Genomic DNA, 16,402 nt, shown 5'->3' on the forward strand with positions numbered 1-16,402 from the left:
GTGTGCACCATCTTGTTAGCTTTCTCTGACATGTTCGTGTGTCCTCTCTCTAGTCCCTCCACCAGTAGTAACATCCCTCTGATGCGTGTGGTTCAGTCCATCAAACACACCAAGAGACGCAGCTCCACCTTGGTAAAGGAAGGATGGATGGTGCACTACACCAGCCGAGACAACCTGGTGAGATACGTAGCATAGAGCAGGCTTACAGGTGACAGATTAAAGGGAAAAATCTAATACTGTCTAAAACACCACTCCAAAATCCTAGAGATGTATTCAAAAGAAAGAGAGCAGCATAACAGAGCCTGCAGTTTCCCTTTAATTTGACACCTATCTGTAAACTGATGCTATATTTTAATACAGCATCTCAGTTGAGTGTACAGAAACAAGAAGTTGAAGTCGGTGTGAAATGATAATAGCATTATGAAGTGCTTGTTGCTGATTGTTGCCTGCTGATTACTGATTTTTTTTTTTTTTTTTTAGAGAAAAAGACATTACTGGAGGCTGGACAGCAAAACTTTGACCCTTTTCCAGAATGACTCTGGAGCCAAATACTACAAGGTAAAGCTCTCTCTGCTCACTGCCACAGCAGATGAATTCTCTTGGCTGTTTTATTTTAAACATTCGGATTCGTGTGCGTGTGTGCGTGCGTGCGTGCGTGTGTGTGTGTGTGTGTGTGTGTGTGTGTGTGTGCGTGTGTGTGTGTGTGTGTGTGTTTAACCATGTTACTCATAGCTTTCGTTTTGCTGTCATTTATATCTGTAAATATCCAGCATTTTTTTTTTCCAATTTTCCATACAAACACCACTGCACTATAGATACGCATAATCATGTAGTAGACATGTATTGCTGAAGAAAAAATAAAGATTTTCCAGTAAATCTCTCCACGTCCTGTAGCCATATACATAGCCCCACCCCCCATCTCCGGCACTATACATATGGCCACGCTTCCTGAAGATACACACTTGCTCTCACCCCCACAACAGTCTGGAGCTATATACCTGACCCAGCCTACTAGGTCCCAGACCTTCAGCTGACATTATATTTAATTTAATTTAGTTTTATTTTATTTGTTTAGCAAATGTACATTGTCTCTAAGCAGCTTTACAGAAATCTAAAAATTCAGAATAAAAATGACTAAGATTCAGATTTTAAGTTATATTTATAATTAAACTCCCTGAAACAAAATGAGGAAGAAATCACAAGAGGAACCAGACTCATATGGGTGAGAGCAGATAGAGTGATTATATCATTTAGTCCAACTGTATATAGTCAAGTGGAGTTGTATAACCAAATTCATTATAGATTTAACATAAATTCCTTTATGCCAGAGCCATCAAATGAGACACTAGCGCAAGATCCACACCTAGTTATTTGTCTTCCCTTAGCGCTCTGGTCCTGTATTCACCTGGCCCCGTCTCCTGTTCTTTAACACGGCCTCACACAGCGGTCTAAAGATATTATACTGGCCCAGCCCATCAAAACATTTAAACGGTGAGACGTCTCAGTCGAAACCCTCATATTGTAAAGTGGTGTTAATGAACCGAATCAACAGAGATTCATTCAATTCCTACATGTCAGTTGTACTATCACATTCTTAACATGAACATGTAATCTGATGGAAATGATTTGTAGCTGATACTCCAGACACATGATACATAACATGCATCAACATCATTGCAAAACAAAATATTTGAATGAAATGAGTTTAGCAATAAACTTTCAACAAAGGGTTTAAAGTATTTCTGGAGTGAAACTGTGAGGTGAAAATGAGCTGAGGTGAACATTCCATTTATACAGTTTGCCTGCTATTTCTGTTAAAATACCCAGACTGCTGTCTGTGTGTGTGACATTTTTTTACGCCTCTCTCACAGACAGGCAGGGCTATGGGTGGACTCGTCCCTCTCGCTCTCTCTCTCTCTCTCTTTCTTTGCCTATCTAAACTCTACTCTACAGCTCTTTCTCCTCTTACCTTTTTTCATTTATCTTAATTAACCCTGTGACCTCAGATAGACTTTTAGATTATTACCCCTTCCTTTGAAGTGTGATTAGGAAATTTGTGTGTGGTGTGAGTGGGTGTGTGTGTGAGAGAGAGATAGAAAGAAAGAAAGAAAGAGAGAGAGACTGAGGGAGAGAGAGAGGGAGAGAGAGAGAGAGAGAGAGAGAGAGAGAGAAAAGTTATAAGGAGTCAGGGTGGGGGTCTTCCCGCTCTCCACAAACTCAGGCGGGGTGTTGCTCAGACTGGCAGGCCGCCAGCATGGCTCGTGCCCGTCCTGCCCTGTAATCCGGCGCCCTCTCATGTGGCGCTCGACTCTGACCACAGGCACCCTGGCTCCTATTGGCTGGATCCACACTCCTTCCCTCTTAAACGGGCTTCTCTTCATGGGCGGGTTGGCCTCAAGGAAGGAAGGTGGGATTTTTTTTGGTGTAGAACTGAAAGAAAAGCTTTCTCAGTTTATTTCTGTGTAGAGCGGTGGAGACAGAGAGAGAGAGAGTGAGTGTGTGTAGGGATTTACAGAACAGCTTTCCAGACAAGATAAACTGGAAAAGAATTCAACCTCTGCTGTCTGTGTGTGTGTGTGTGTGTGTGTGTGATCCAGGAGATCCCGCTGTCAGAGATCCTGCAGGTGGAGCTGGCACAGGACTTCAGTAGCCTTGCACAGGGAGGAAATCCACACTGCTTCGAGATCATCACGGACAACATGGTGTATTACGTAGGGGAGAACACGGGCATGCAGCACACCAGCGCCATGCTTGCAGCATCTGGAGTTGGTCTGGAGGTGGCACATGCCTGGGAGAAGGCTATTCGCCAGGCCCTGATGCCCGTCACCCCTCAGCCCAGTGTGTGTAGCAACCACGGCCAAGGAAAAGACCATAGTGAGTAATACACACACATAAACACACACACAATGTCTGTCAAACATACAGTGTGTCTCCAGTTTTCCAGTAATTCCTGCATTTGGGTTCATTAGAATTATTCCTGTTATATTTTGTTGTAGTTGTGACCTGCTGTCAGTGCAGTTATTTAATAATGAGTGAAGCCTTTAATAAGTAATAAACCATTAATAGGTAATACTATTACATATTATGTACTACTATAAATCTAACAATGAATATGTAAATATATCATGCTTGGTTATATTGCATATATATGTGCATTAGCTACATGTGCATATCTTTAAATATGTAATGTAAATATAATGTAATGTATAATGTAAATATTACTTTTTACTACAAATACTATTGGATTAGTATTTCGATATTCTTTGTTAAAAAGAAAGAAAGACAAACGTGAAAGCAAGAAAAGTACAGAAGTGAGATTTATGCAATGTAATGAAAACAGAGAGGAAGAAAGAAAAAAATAGAAGAGATGGGGCATGAACTTCATCATTTACAAAGAAAGGAAGGATGGAAAAAAGGAAAGATGACGAAAATTTTGGAGCAGAAACTGGAAGTTTAAATAATATAAAAAACATAACTTGATGAAGAACTGTAAATCCCAATTAAGACATTCCCAAGAATAAATATAGCCACAAAATTGGTATTGTCCATGCTGTAAATTGTATAATATATAACTGTGTGATTATTAGCACATACCTGCATTGTACTAATGGCTAGCATCTTTTGTGTTTATGACATAGCAACTCTTCAGGTAACTACAATCACCCTTATAGTGGAATAGAAACATATTCACATTTTGCCTCTGACTCGTTGTCTCTATCCTTGACCTGCATAGCAGTCTGGCGAATTCATTGGTTCCCAAATGCGATAATACTGTGACCCAGGATGACCTAGGCAGTGTAGAGTGGTAGGGCCTTACCCCCACACTGCCCTGCCATTGCCCCTGCCCCATCCCCAACAATGCTCATTACAAAATATCAAGATTAGAATTCCAGGTAGGATAAGTAAGAATTCCTTAGAGACTGAACAGGATTGGGTAGAATATTTTCAGGAAAGAGCAGGATTGGTCAGAATTTCTTCAAGAATGGACAGGATTGGTCAGAATTCCTTCAAGAATGAACATGATTGGACAGAGTTCATTGAGGAGTGGGCAGGACCAGTCATAATTCCTTCAAGAGTAAACAGAATTGGTCTGAATTCCTTCAGGAATAGGGAAGGTTGGTCAGAAATGCTCCAGGAATGGTCAAATGGTTCGAGTTCCTTCAGGAGTAGGATGGATTGGTTAGAACTTCTTCAGGAGCCAAAATGATTGTCTGAGTTCCTTTTGGAATCAGGCAGGACTGGTCAATAGCTCCCAAATTCGATATTACAGTGACCCAGTTACAGCTACTCTTCAGTTTACTACACTCACCCTGATAGTGGAATAGAAACCAAATCACATTTTGCCTCTGACTAACCCTGACCTGCATAGCAGCCTGGCAAAATCAATAGTTCCCAAACTCGATATTACATTGACCCAGGATGACCTAGGCAGTGTAGAGTGGTAGAGCCCTACAACCAGATTGCCCTGCACTTGCCCCTGCCCCATCACTAACAATGTGTTCTGACAAAGCACAGTGCAAGAGTGCAAGTCACTCTGATCCTCTATATCACCTCTAATTGAACTAACAAGAAAAATGAAAAGGTCAGGGTAATTTAAATTTGCAGTTGATTTAATGAAAACCATGATTCACAAATTACATGTTGTAGGACCATTGGGAGTGGCAACTCTTAAACTCTTTTGGTCCCGATTTGACATATACACTCTTATAACTGCATACATTTTCTGTTAGTTTCACAGTAATTATTGTCATAACATCTAAATTCTATGGTTTAGGGTAAATAATTGACTGATATATGATTTTTGGGCTTGTATGGGTCTAACTCTTAGAGGCATAATGACTTTCAGTATCCTATAGTGGCAAATTTGAAATGATTTAATTATGAAAACAACAACATACGTTGGCTGTTTACACACCAGAGTAGAGGCATGCATCAAGACTGTTGGTAACCCAAGGGAATAAGTTGTGGGAGTGGGTGGATTTTACTTACATGCAGGCAGATGGGGGTAGGAGCAGGGGAAAGTTAGTGGGACAAATTAAGTTAACTCACATTGTATTCACATGGCTACTGCACATTGCTCCAGGGTTTATCATGGTCAGGATTTGAACAAGACCAAATGCTCATTACAAAGTATCGAGATTTGAATTCCTTAAAGACTGTACAGGATTGGGCAGAATATTTACAGGAGAGAGCAAGATTGGTCGGACTTCCTTCAAGAACGAACATAATTGATCAGAGTTCATTGAGGAATGGGCAGGACTGGTCACAGTTCCATCACAAGTAAACAGAATTGGTCTGAATTCCTTCAGGAATAGGGAAGTTGGTCAGAAATGCTTCAAGAAGTCACATTTTGTTAAAATTCCTACAGGAGTAGGATGGATTTGTCAGAACTTCTTCAGGAGCCAAAATGATTGTCAGAGTTCCTTTACGATCAGGCAGGACTGGTCAAAATTCCTTCAAGAGTTTTCAGGAATGGTTTGAATCCTTCAGGAGTGGACAGAATTGTTTAAAATAATGAGCATTAAAATTCATTGTTCATTGCATTCAGTTCATTGTTCCATCCCAGGTTTAGATCAGATATATGCTTAAGTCCAGGATCCTAATGTTATATCTTTGTTATCAGTAGAATATTTGTGTTATTAGACCTCAAGGCTGACTGTGAACAACACTGAATTTTCACCTAAGGCTTAAATAGGATACTCAATGTCAGTTTGTGTGCCTCTAATATGACAGCTCTGTAAATGTAACATGAGCTGCTTTGTGTTCAGACTAACCTGTGGGAGCAGATTGAAGTCTTGCTATTGTGACCAGTGATGCCTTTTTTAATCAGTGTTTTGTAGATCTTACTAGAGTAACTTAATTATTGCCCATGACTTCTATGTGATACTGTGTGTTTAAAATTGGATAAAGGCTCGATGTGGTGTTCTGCTTCAGCAAATATGCCTGGTTTAGCTGCCAGGCCTTGTGGCTCTGTACTTGTGTTTAAACACAAAATTAAACACAGCCATGCTTTGTAAAGGTCAGAGAGGCGTGCGGCTGTGCACATAAGCTTCATTGGAGTCAAACTGCTGCAGAATTGTATGCTTATGAGAAACTACGCTTAACTGTACATTGTTTTGTTATTGGGGTAAAAAAAAAAATATGAAAGAAAATCAATTTTGCTTAGTGTGACATTTCTGGGTGAAGCTGGTTTAGCGTTTTTATTCAGCGATAACTGGGGTTGAGTGGAGCTTGAAGTAAACATGACATGAGATATCCCATGTGTCTGGAGATGTAGTGAAAAACTATATATAATGGTATAAAAGTCATTGCAATTTGTTAGAAGATAAAATTGCTTTAACCTATGGATGCTTGGATTTGCGTTCACATAGTAGATTTTTGTAGATGTTTACACATCATATTTAACACTTTTTACAAATTTTTTTTAGAAGAGCTGTCCATCAGTATCTCCGTATCCAACTCACAGATTACAGCGAATGTGGTGAGTGCACTATACCTGTTGTTGCTCTGCTTTTCATTTCCATTCCATTTTATTTTCAAATGAAATAAACCTAATTATAATTGCAAGGATTAAAATTGACGCTGTTTAAGGTCGGTCTGAAATTATGGCAAATTTCTTGCGCAGCGTTTCTGTGCCAAGAGCAACTGAATTTTCCTGTGCCATCAGGATCATTTATCTTCACGTACAACTAGCAATAGTTCATTAGAGTGAAAGTAATAAAGTAATAATCAGCTTGAAACCTTGTCATGTAGTGAGATTAGTTATGGGTTTATGGGTTTCGTCGGATCAGCACACATTAAACAAACCTGATGTTTCAATAACATCAGGCTTCTGTTATTTCAGTGTTTACAGGACATTGTTTTATTTGATGCAATAACATGGAGCGTTACTGACAGTGGCATCTCTTTTTAAGGATATCAGCTCCGTCTACCAGATCTTCGCTGACGAGGTCCTGGGTTCGGGACAGTTCGGGATTGTGTACGGAGGTAAATGGATTTGATTTACACTGTATGAAGACAACAGGGTGTAATAGGGAACCTTTAGGATCACAGCGCTGAGTACAAGAAAATACAGAGTCTATAGAGGAGTACACAATGTACAGATAGAACAGCATCAGTGTAAAAAGACTGACAGCAAATTACATTCACATTAAACCTTCATTATTAGCCGAAAACAAGCATTCCATTCAGCATATACACGTGAAAGGGTATATTGTATGGTAGAAAAGGATATAGAGTGCATATAATTATATAATCTTATATATGTTATAAGATTATGTAGAGAGCATACAAGAGTGTGTATAATATATAAGAGGAGAAAATTTGTATCAGTATACAAGATAAAATATACTGAGCAGAGAAATGTATATGATATAGGAATATAGACTGTATCTATGTTACGTATTTAAAGGTGCACTTTCTGACTTTAACAAATATTTTGGAACATTATGTCGAAATGGTTTAAGAAATAATAGTTTAAGTCATTGTATCTAAACAAGTGTATTTTGCAGCTGAAATGTTTGGAGGCGGAGATTTGTATGCATGGGTGGAAATGTGGATGGGTTCAATGAGATAAATGATAAATATTATTTAATCTTATTCAGCTCCATCCACATTTCCATCAGAATCCAATTTTCCGTAAACCGTACATAATGCAGCTGTATGTAATGTGTGTACAAGTATTATGAGGGTTGAGATCATATAGTACATAAGTGAACATCGTGTATATAGCTGTATAAATAACATAAGTGTATGGGGTGTGTATGAGAGTATATAAGGAACAGTGTAGGTATAGTTCTATAAGTATATAAGTGTTTAGCATGTAATATTATGAATATTTAGACTTAACAAGTATCTGGTTGTCTAGAACGTATATATGTGTAAAGAGATTATCTGAGTTCATGGCAGGCTACCCGGCATATGTTTTTCTTATACCTTTAAATCAATGCTACCGTTTCACACTGTAACCATGGCAATACACATAAAGGCTTATACTGCAAAAAGTAATTTATTTATTTTAATTACAAAGAAAGGAAGTATTGATGGACTGCAGAGATTATCAGTGTTGTAAGTCAAAGCGACAAGAACCGAGCGAGATAACACCGCCTGAGACGTAAGCGTAACAACGATCAGATATAACGCCGTGGAAAGGGCTAGAAAGTTAAATACACAAAGGTTTTTTTGAGTAAATGCTATAGATTTAAATGGAAATAAAGTCTGTGCTTTTGGGACGTAGGCATGGTACTGTATAAGTGTTATGGCGCAAGGTTTTGCCTCTGCTTTAGCAGGCACCATCTCTTGGCATAATGGCATATTATAAAAGTATATATGTACAGTATATAAGTGTATAAGAATAAATAAGTATATTAGGTATACAAATTTTGTTATAGATGTCGGTTTTATGGTCTCTGCATTATTGTCAGTACATTTTTTAAAACATTTCATATTTCCAAATGTATTAGCATTCTGACCAAAAAATGAATTGTTTCAGAAAATATGTGTATGTCAGTAAAGAATGCAACATATTATGTAACAGTTATACTTTTCAGACAAAAAAAATATAATGAAGGTTGCTGGGTTTTGTACCATGCAATTTCCTTATAAAGCTGCACAAACTGTACTACTGATGTTTTTTTTTGTCATGCCAAATACTGGCTTTTTTTTATTTTTTTTTTTTTTGCTTTTTTTTAGTTTATTACTTTTTATAGCTCTTTATAGTATTTTGTGTTTAAATGTTTAAAAAAATGTTTGAAGTCATAGTTTTTAAGGCATCTTTACAACATTTCTTTGCACACCCCTTAGTCTGTAATGTATGTAAGTAGAGTGTAACAAATAAGTGAATAAGTGTAAGGCGGTGCTTTTAGAGAGGCAAGAAGGCCTTTTTTTTGTCCGTGCCATACAAATAAACTTTTATTAGTGGAACTCTTTTGTGTTTTCTCCTAATGAGTGTATTCACTTGCAAACAATATAGAGAGCTGATGGAGACAGACAGGCAGACTTCACCACCAGACTGTTTTGTTTGAAACACACTTAGTTAATGTCAGTCACCCCAACATATTATGTTGCTTCACATTTACAGGCAAGCACAGAAAAACAAAGAGAGACGTCGCTATTAAGGTCATAGACAAGATGCGTTTCCCCACCAAGCAGGAGAGTCAGCTACGGAATGAAGTAGCCATTTTACAGGTAAGAAAGAATTGTCGAATTTTGGAGTGTTGGCTCTACATTATCTTTGTGATCCATAATAGTTAAATTCTTCACATTTAAAAATAGCTCTCTGCCTACATGCACACTTTATTGCTCTGTCTTTGTCCCTCAGAATCTGCACCACCCAGGCATTGTAAACCTTGAGTGTATGTTTGAGACTCCTGAGCGAGTGTTTGTTGTCATGGAGAAGCTGCATGGAGATATGCTGGAGATGATCTTGTCCAGCGATAAGAGTCGACTTCCAGAACGACTCACTAAGTTCTTAGTGACTCAGGTGAGGTTGACATTCTACAAGTTAGGCTAGATGAATTTAAAAAAAGGCCATAAATACTGCTAACATAGCAAATAGCTCCCCCTAATCACAACTTCATTATATGTCGATTTCCTCCAGATTTTGGTGGCTCTGAGACACCTCCATTTTAAGAACATAGTACATTGTGATTTGAAGCCTGAGAACGTGCTTCTGGCATCGGCAGAACCTTTTCCACAGGTGAGCACAGTTTTTATCATCAGTATTATTCACATTAATTCAACTATAATTTAAATATCAAACACTTTAATAACATGAGTATTCATCACTTTTTAATATACGTGTTGTCACACTAACCATAGGTGAAGCTGTGTGACTTCGGCTTCGCCCGCATCATCGGGGAGAAGTCATTTAGACGCTCTGTTGTTGGCACACCGGCGTACCTGGCTCCTGAAGTGCTACGTAGTAAAGGCTACAACCGCTCTTTGGACATGTGGTCAGTAGGCGTCATCGTCTACGTGAGTTTAAGTGGCACCTTCCCCTTTAACGAGGACGAGGACATTAACGAACAGATCCAGAACGCTGCCTTCATGTACCCGCCCAACCCCTGGAAGGAAATCTCTGGAGAAGGTAGGAGGCTGCAGAGACACAGCGACCCAGAGAAAGGGTGTAGCTATCATTTTAGTTAAGGTGGAGGAGGAAGGCTTTTCTTGCATGTCAAAAGTATACTTATAAAAGTATAATCAAGTGAAACAATCTACAATTAGAAGCATTTATATGGGATGTACAATACACATCATTGTTAAGGCTAAATATATATTGAAGCCGAGAGATATTGTAGATCGGATGTCTAAAGATTCCTTCTGTATTTTTTTCCCATTTCTTACACCAGCAATTGACTTAATCAACAACCTGCTTCAAGTGAAGATGAGGAAGCGCTTCAGTGTGGACAAGTCTCTCAGCCATCCCTGGCTTCAGGTACACAGAAATATCTTCATTTAATCTGTGGTGGTCTTAATCCAACAGGTGTCACTGTGGCTGAACATAAACAATACTGAATTTATGCGTGTATAACATACATACATACAGTATGTCACAAACAACATGCAATTTACTTACTTTTTTACTTACCTAAAATATATTTACCTTTTTTAACCTTGCGAAGGTTATCTTCGATTTAATAAATGCCATAGTTTGCTTGAAGATGTCTAAAGCTTTTGTGAATTTAGGGAAATCTTAAATGTAATTTCTGTAGAAAATATCAAAATTTCCTCATGTGAAGGCTTTTTGTAATTTTTTTTTTTGGCAAAGGAAGGCTAAGGAATTACATTTAAAATACCTTTATAATGTGTGTCTCACCCAGTAAATTCATCCACTGTCCATTTTAATAGGAAAACCTGCACATTTTCCAATCAGGCAATCACGTGTCAGCAGCACAGTGGATAAAATCATGCAGGTGCAGGTCAAGAGTTTCATAAGCTAATGTTCACATCCAGCATCAGCATGGGGAACTGTGTGATCTGTGTAACTGTAACAGTGGCAAGGATGTTATAGTGCCTTGCAAAAGTATTCATACCCACTGAACTTTTCCATATTTTGTCAGGTTACAACCACAAAAAAAAAAGTATTGGGATTTTATGTGAAAGACCAACACAAAGTGGCACATAATTGTGAAGTGGAAGAAAATGATAAATGATGTCCAAATTATTTTACAAATTAATATCTGAAAAGTGTTGCATGCATTTGTATTCATCCGCCTGAATCAATACTTTGTAGAATCACCTTTCGCAGCAATTACAGCTGCTGTCTTTTGGGGGATGTCTCTATCAGCTTTGCACATCTAGAGAGTGAAATTTTTGCCCATTATTCATTGCAAAATAGCTCAAGCTCAGTCAGATTGGATGGAGAATGCCTGTGAAAAGCAATTTTCAAGCCTCACCACAGATTCTCAATTGGATTTAGGTCTGGACTTGACAAAATATGGAAACATTCAGTGGGTATGAGTACTTTTGTATAAAGGCAATGTAGACCCACATGAGCTGGTTTGCTGATCTCATTGAAGATCACACACACAGACCCGTGGGTTAGGATAGTAATATAGTGTATTTATATTAATCACAACTTACCGAAACAGCACTCACGTATTCATCCGTCAGCTGTCAAATTTGGAGATTTGCAAAACAGAATTTGAGTGAAATGTACTGCATTTCTGACAGGACTATCAGACATGGTTGGATCTGCGGGAGTTTGAGACGAGGCGAGGCGAGCGCTACATTACACACGAGAGCGACGATGCACGCTGGGAGGAATACGCCGACGAAAGAAGCCTCCCCTATCCCAAACACTTCATCATGGCTCCCAACTTGGAGGATATGGAGGAGGACCCCTAGAGATTTACATATGAACATCACAGGAGCTCTTTTCCCTTAATAAACTGCTCACTCAGCCAAGTGTACAGACTGGCAGCTTTAAATAGGGGGAGTGTAAATGATCTGCCGGATGAAGCACACTTAGCGTGGACAGGCAGTGATTAGGAACGTGTGAAGAGTAACTCTGGATCTGCGCACAGGGACATGGCGTGTGCTTTCAGGTTGTTTATCTTTTTATAACATTCCAGAGACGTAACTTAATGTTTGCAGCCCACTCACTGCATTTTTAAAAAAAAAATCAGCATTTTGGAATGAACTGTAACAACCAATTGCACTGCCATTTCACCCACCTTAGGCACTATGACGATGAGATGGGAACGAAAAAATAACTGGTGGACATGGGAACCCTGGAGCCTCCAGAGCGATATTTTTCTACTTTTATTGAGTCACACACTTTGGAGCATTTTACACCAGAATATTTTAATATGTTAGGTCTTTTTTTGCAAATGAAGTGATTCTAAACTGGAAGACAAAGCTTGTTTATGCAGTTGGACTATTTGGTGAAATGAAGAGAATGCGTATAATGAAGTCATGGCAAATATCAATGATTTGTGATAAAGTTCAGAGATTAATGACTGTGAGATTTAATGTCTGAGATGGAGCTAAAGATTTGACTTCATGAGTGTCTCTATTTCCATCTCAAGTTTTTTAACTGAAATCCATGGATTCAGTGTTTCATTTTGATATAAATGTGAAAGTTTTTATGTCTCTGATGTCTCCTGGAAAAGCAAGTAGTAAAATATTAGTCTGTGGCTGGCATTTCAGAAATAAATGCCATGAAGGAATAAGCAAATGAAGATAAGCCTGAGAATCAGCCACTTTAAACACTATTGGTTTGACATTATATCAAATGGTGTGTGATCTGAAAATTCCTAAATACTGAGAACTCTTGGGACAAAGATTGTGGCTGTTTTTATGCGCTGTTTTTAAGACTTTCATCTTTATTTTTATTTTCATTATGTTTATTGTTTATTGTTAATTATTGTTAAATGTAATTTCTAAAATGTTGCTAACTCTCACAGACTGAACCTTTTGCCTAACACTGTTCCTCACATCAGCCTCACATTGAACTGAGATGCTCTGAGATGCTTCTGATTTTTATTTTGTTGTTTTAAAAAATTCATTCCAGAATTTGAAACCTACACATCTGAATTTTAAAATAGTTATCTATGACAGAAAGACACACCAGTTATGCTAACAAGTTGTGTTTTGTTTATTTCATGTGAACACAGGTTAAGCAGGACTTTCCTCCAGCTTTTGCATTCAGCTTTCCCAGTTCCCGAAATTCAAAATGAAAACATTTATTTTAAAGTCACAATAACCTTGATAAATTTTTTTTTTTTATTAATTTCTGTCAAAAGTCAACTTCTGATGTAGTGAAACCATGAAATTTGTATTCTTGCATCATGAAACGTAAGAGCCAATCTGGTTCTGGTATGCAAATACAGGCAAAATAACACTGGTACATGATTCATGTTAATAAAATCTGGATATTTATAAGGGAATAATTATGTTTCCGATATCAAATTATTTTTTTGTTGAAGACGTCAAGCTGTTTATTATTCAGTATACAAATGTTATGTTCATAACCAGGTTTTGGGTTTCTTACTTAACGAGATTTGGCCATCAGCTACAAATGTGGTGCCTGAAAATACATAGTTTCACTTGGTGATATGATTTTTAGCACAAAATGAACTAAAAAATATCAAAACCAAAATACGAAAATAAAGAATTTTTTTAATTTAATCTAAACATTCGATTCAACCTTCAAAACCGAGCCAAACGTCCTTACTGATGTTTATCTGGTGTGACATCATGTGATACGTAATATTAAAGAAATCTGAATGCTGCTACTGGTTTTAGCTCTATATCATTGCATTATTCACTTTGATATCAGTGTCATACAGTGTCAGAATCCATAAGCAAATCTGTTACAGATAGTAACAACTCAACATGGTTTGAGGTGACATGGCAGTTTGTGCAGTGCTAAACTGATAACCTTTATGTTTAAAAAAAACAACAAAAATACTTGTTAGCAACGGTAACTGGAAATAATTGTTTATGTGACATTTGTTGACTATTTTAATATATTAAGTCTGTTTTAATGCCTATTTAATGCTTTGAATTCTGGGAATTGTGGAGGACGTGCAAAGTGGTTTAGAAACAAACAAAATATTACTGTTGTTGTCTTTCTGTACTGATAACAGTTTAACTCAGAATGTCCTTCTTTGCAGCCAATTCAATTTCCATGCTGTTGTTCCACATTTGTAATTGGAATGGAAGCCTTTACTGATAAAGCAAAATTCAGAGGGGATCAAAGTTAGACGGATAAATAGAATACGCCTTTGATAATTCACTAGGGGAAAATGAGAATTTTGGGAGAATCCTATATTTTCGTATATATCAAGCCTTTGTGATATTCTGTAGAGATGAACTTGCCACCATATTTTTATAGCATGTAATGTTAATGACGTGATCCTGAGAATCTCTGTTAGTCCATTTTGCCACTGGACCAGCAGCAATCATTGTTTTTTATATTTTTAATATTCACATATCTAATAAAATCTTCTTCAGTACAACTTTCTCATAGACAAGTGTGAACTGTTACTGTTAAAAGGAACATACTTTAATAGAAATAGCTGCTACGTTATGCATCTAATCAGCCAATCATGTGGCAGGAACAATGCAGAAACTCGTACACGTGCAGGTCAAAAGCTTCAGTTAATGTTCACAGTAAAAATAAGAATGGGGAAAAGGTGTGATCTCTGTGACTTTAACCGTAGCATGGATCTTAATACCAGATGTTTGATGTGAAAATTATCTGAAGTTCTCATGCTGGTACATGTATTCCTAATAAAGAGGACAGTGAGTGTTTAGTAAATGGCAGTTAATGAAGAAGTAGGTCACTGCACTATAAATATGGAAGGAAATACATTGCATCACATACTACAATACACATAGTAATGCATATTTCCACCAGGTTAACACAGTTTTAGAAAAAAAAACAACAAAGCACTGTGCTAATTTTCCAGTATTTACTCATACTTAGCTAATATTATCTCCACAGCATAAGCTTTTTAACTAATAGAGATAATGGATAAAGTTAGCAAAAATGCTAGCCGGGTGTGAAGCTAAGCTAATAATATTGCTAATAAGTATTAGGGTAATACTTAGCTAAGTACTATTTTAGTAGGGCAACTATTTTATCATTAATTTATCCAAGCAATAGCAAGCTAGCTAATATAAAATAATATCGGCATAACTGTTGTAAAGCTCTTAGCTAGGAGGATTATGCTATATACTGTATATAACTCAGGTTTTTGTTCTCATAATGCATGTTTGCACAGAATGTATGCACTGTGACCTTTGCTCTTTAAACAAATTCAAATTAAGGTATTAATAAGACCGTAATACCTATAGCTATTCAGCTAGCTTTTTTTAATCAATTTGAAGCAACATTGCCAGAGGAGAGCACAGAAGGCTCTGGAAGCATTCTGACTGAAAAATGGCTTTTTCTATAGTGTTATATCTTTAAAAATTATTTTTGATACCATGAAAATACCAAAACTATGATAAACTGCTAAGTTATGCCTAGATGACGGTATGCAAAGGTTTTTTCTTGGTACATAATCACTGTTGAGACATTAAAGCAATGAGGTGCTAATAGAGTGTAAATCAGGCTAAAACAGTCCAATACGAGTGCAGCTGAGCTCTATTAAAGTGAACTCGACTCTGCGGTTACTTCGTGCTGCTCCCACTGGGCTTCACAGTAAATTTACATTTATGGCATTTGGCAGATGCCCTTATCCAGATGGCCTTATATTTTATCTCATGTTACATAACTGAGCAATTATGGGTTAAGGAGCTTGCTCAGGGGTCCAGAAGTAGGCGATTGATAAACCTGGGATTCAGACTCACAGCCTTCCGATCAATAAGCCAACACACTAATATACCACATCCCGAATGAAGAGGACAGAGGGTAAGGAATCGAGTCACTGAATTCAAACTACTCGTAAAAGCTGATTTCATGAATTGGCTCATCACATTCATTCATTAGTCTCAAATGAAATAAACACTAGAGCTCTAGAGCTAAAGCTTTACCGTTTCTACTAGAAGATGGATTATGTAGAACTACATGTATTTATTAAGGGATGGATGTTGTTTTCTTGTATTGACCTCATCTGTAACCATATATTTTAATTGCTACTGTTCCTGGAGGCACATGTGTGTGTGCTTGCTGCTCCTGTCAGAACCTAATCCAACATGTAGCATGTATGTGTGTGTGTGTGTGTGTGTGAGTCTCCCCTTCACCACTTCAGCTAAATGACTACCAGATGTGGCGGCTCCACGTGGCCTCTTTAAGGCAGAGGGAGTTGGGGACTCCTCCATCTCTCATCCAGAGAGTGACTTTTTATATGATCAGGTGACCTGAAAAAACTTACATCATGGCTGATTTACTAAAAAAGAATTTCAGGACTGGTGGAGATTTAAACTTTGATTATTAGATAGTGTATTT

The 16,402-nt window shown here is 37.6% G+C and overlaps 1 protein-coding gene across 3 annotated transcripts in view; it reads left to right on the plus strand.

The window, feature by feature from the left end:
* The window catches only part of LOC132843142 (serine/threonine-protein kinase D3-like), a 51,171-nt gene extending 36,706 nt beyond the window's left edge, over positions 1-14,465 (plus strand). For 2 of the 3 annotated variants that reach the window (XM_060866267.1, XM_060866266.1), the window contains exons 9-19: positions 54-177; positions 481-558; positions 2,598-2,874; positions 6,429-6,481; positions 6,915-6,987; positions 9,080-9,186; positions 9,320-9,481; positions 9,599-9,697; positions 9,820-10,087; positions 10,350-10,435; positions 11,674-14,465. In XM_060866267.1, the coding sequence (XP_060722250.1) occupies positions 54-177; positions 481-558; positions 2,598-2,874; positions 6,429-6,481; positions 6,915-6,987; positions 9,080-9,186; positions 9,320-9,481; positions 9,599-9,697; positions 9,820-10,087; positions 10,350-10,435; positions 11,674-11,847 (1,501 nt within the window). In that variant the 3' untranslated portion in view covers positions 11,848-14,465. The remainder of the gene's footprint in view (positions 1-53; positions 178-480; positions 559-2,597; positions 2,875-6,428; positions 6,482-6,914; positions 6,988-9,079; positions 9,187-9,319; positions 9,482-9,598; positions 9,698-9,819; positions 10,088-10,349; positions 10,436-11,673) is intronic. The other variant, XM_060866268.1, reaches the window with a different exon arrangement.
* Positions 14,466-16,402: the final 1,937 nt, after the last annotated feature.

Source organism: Tachysurus vachellii, chromosome 3 (genome assembly GCF_030014155.1).
Source record: "Tachysurus vachellii isolate PV-2020 chromosome 3, HZAU_Pvac_v1, whole genome shotgun sequence".
Classification (NCBI taxonomy): Eukaryota; Metazoa; Chordata; class Actinopteri; order Siluriformes; family Bagridae; genus Tachysurus; species Tachysurus vachellii.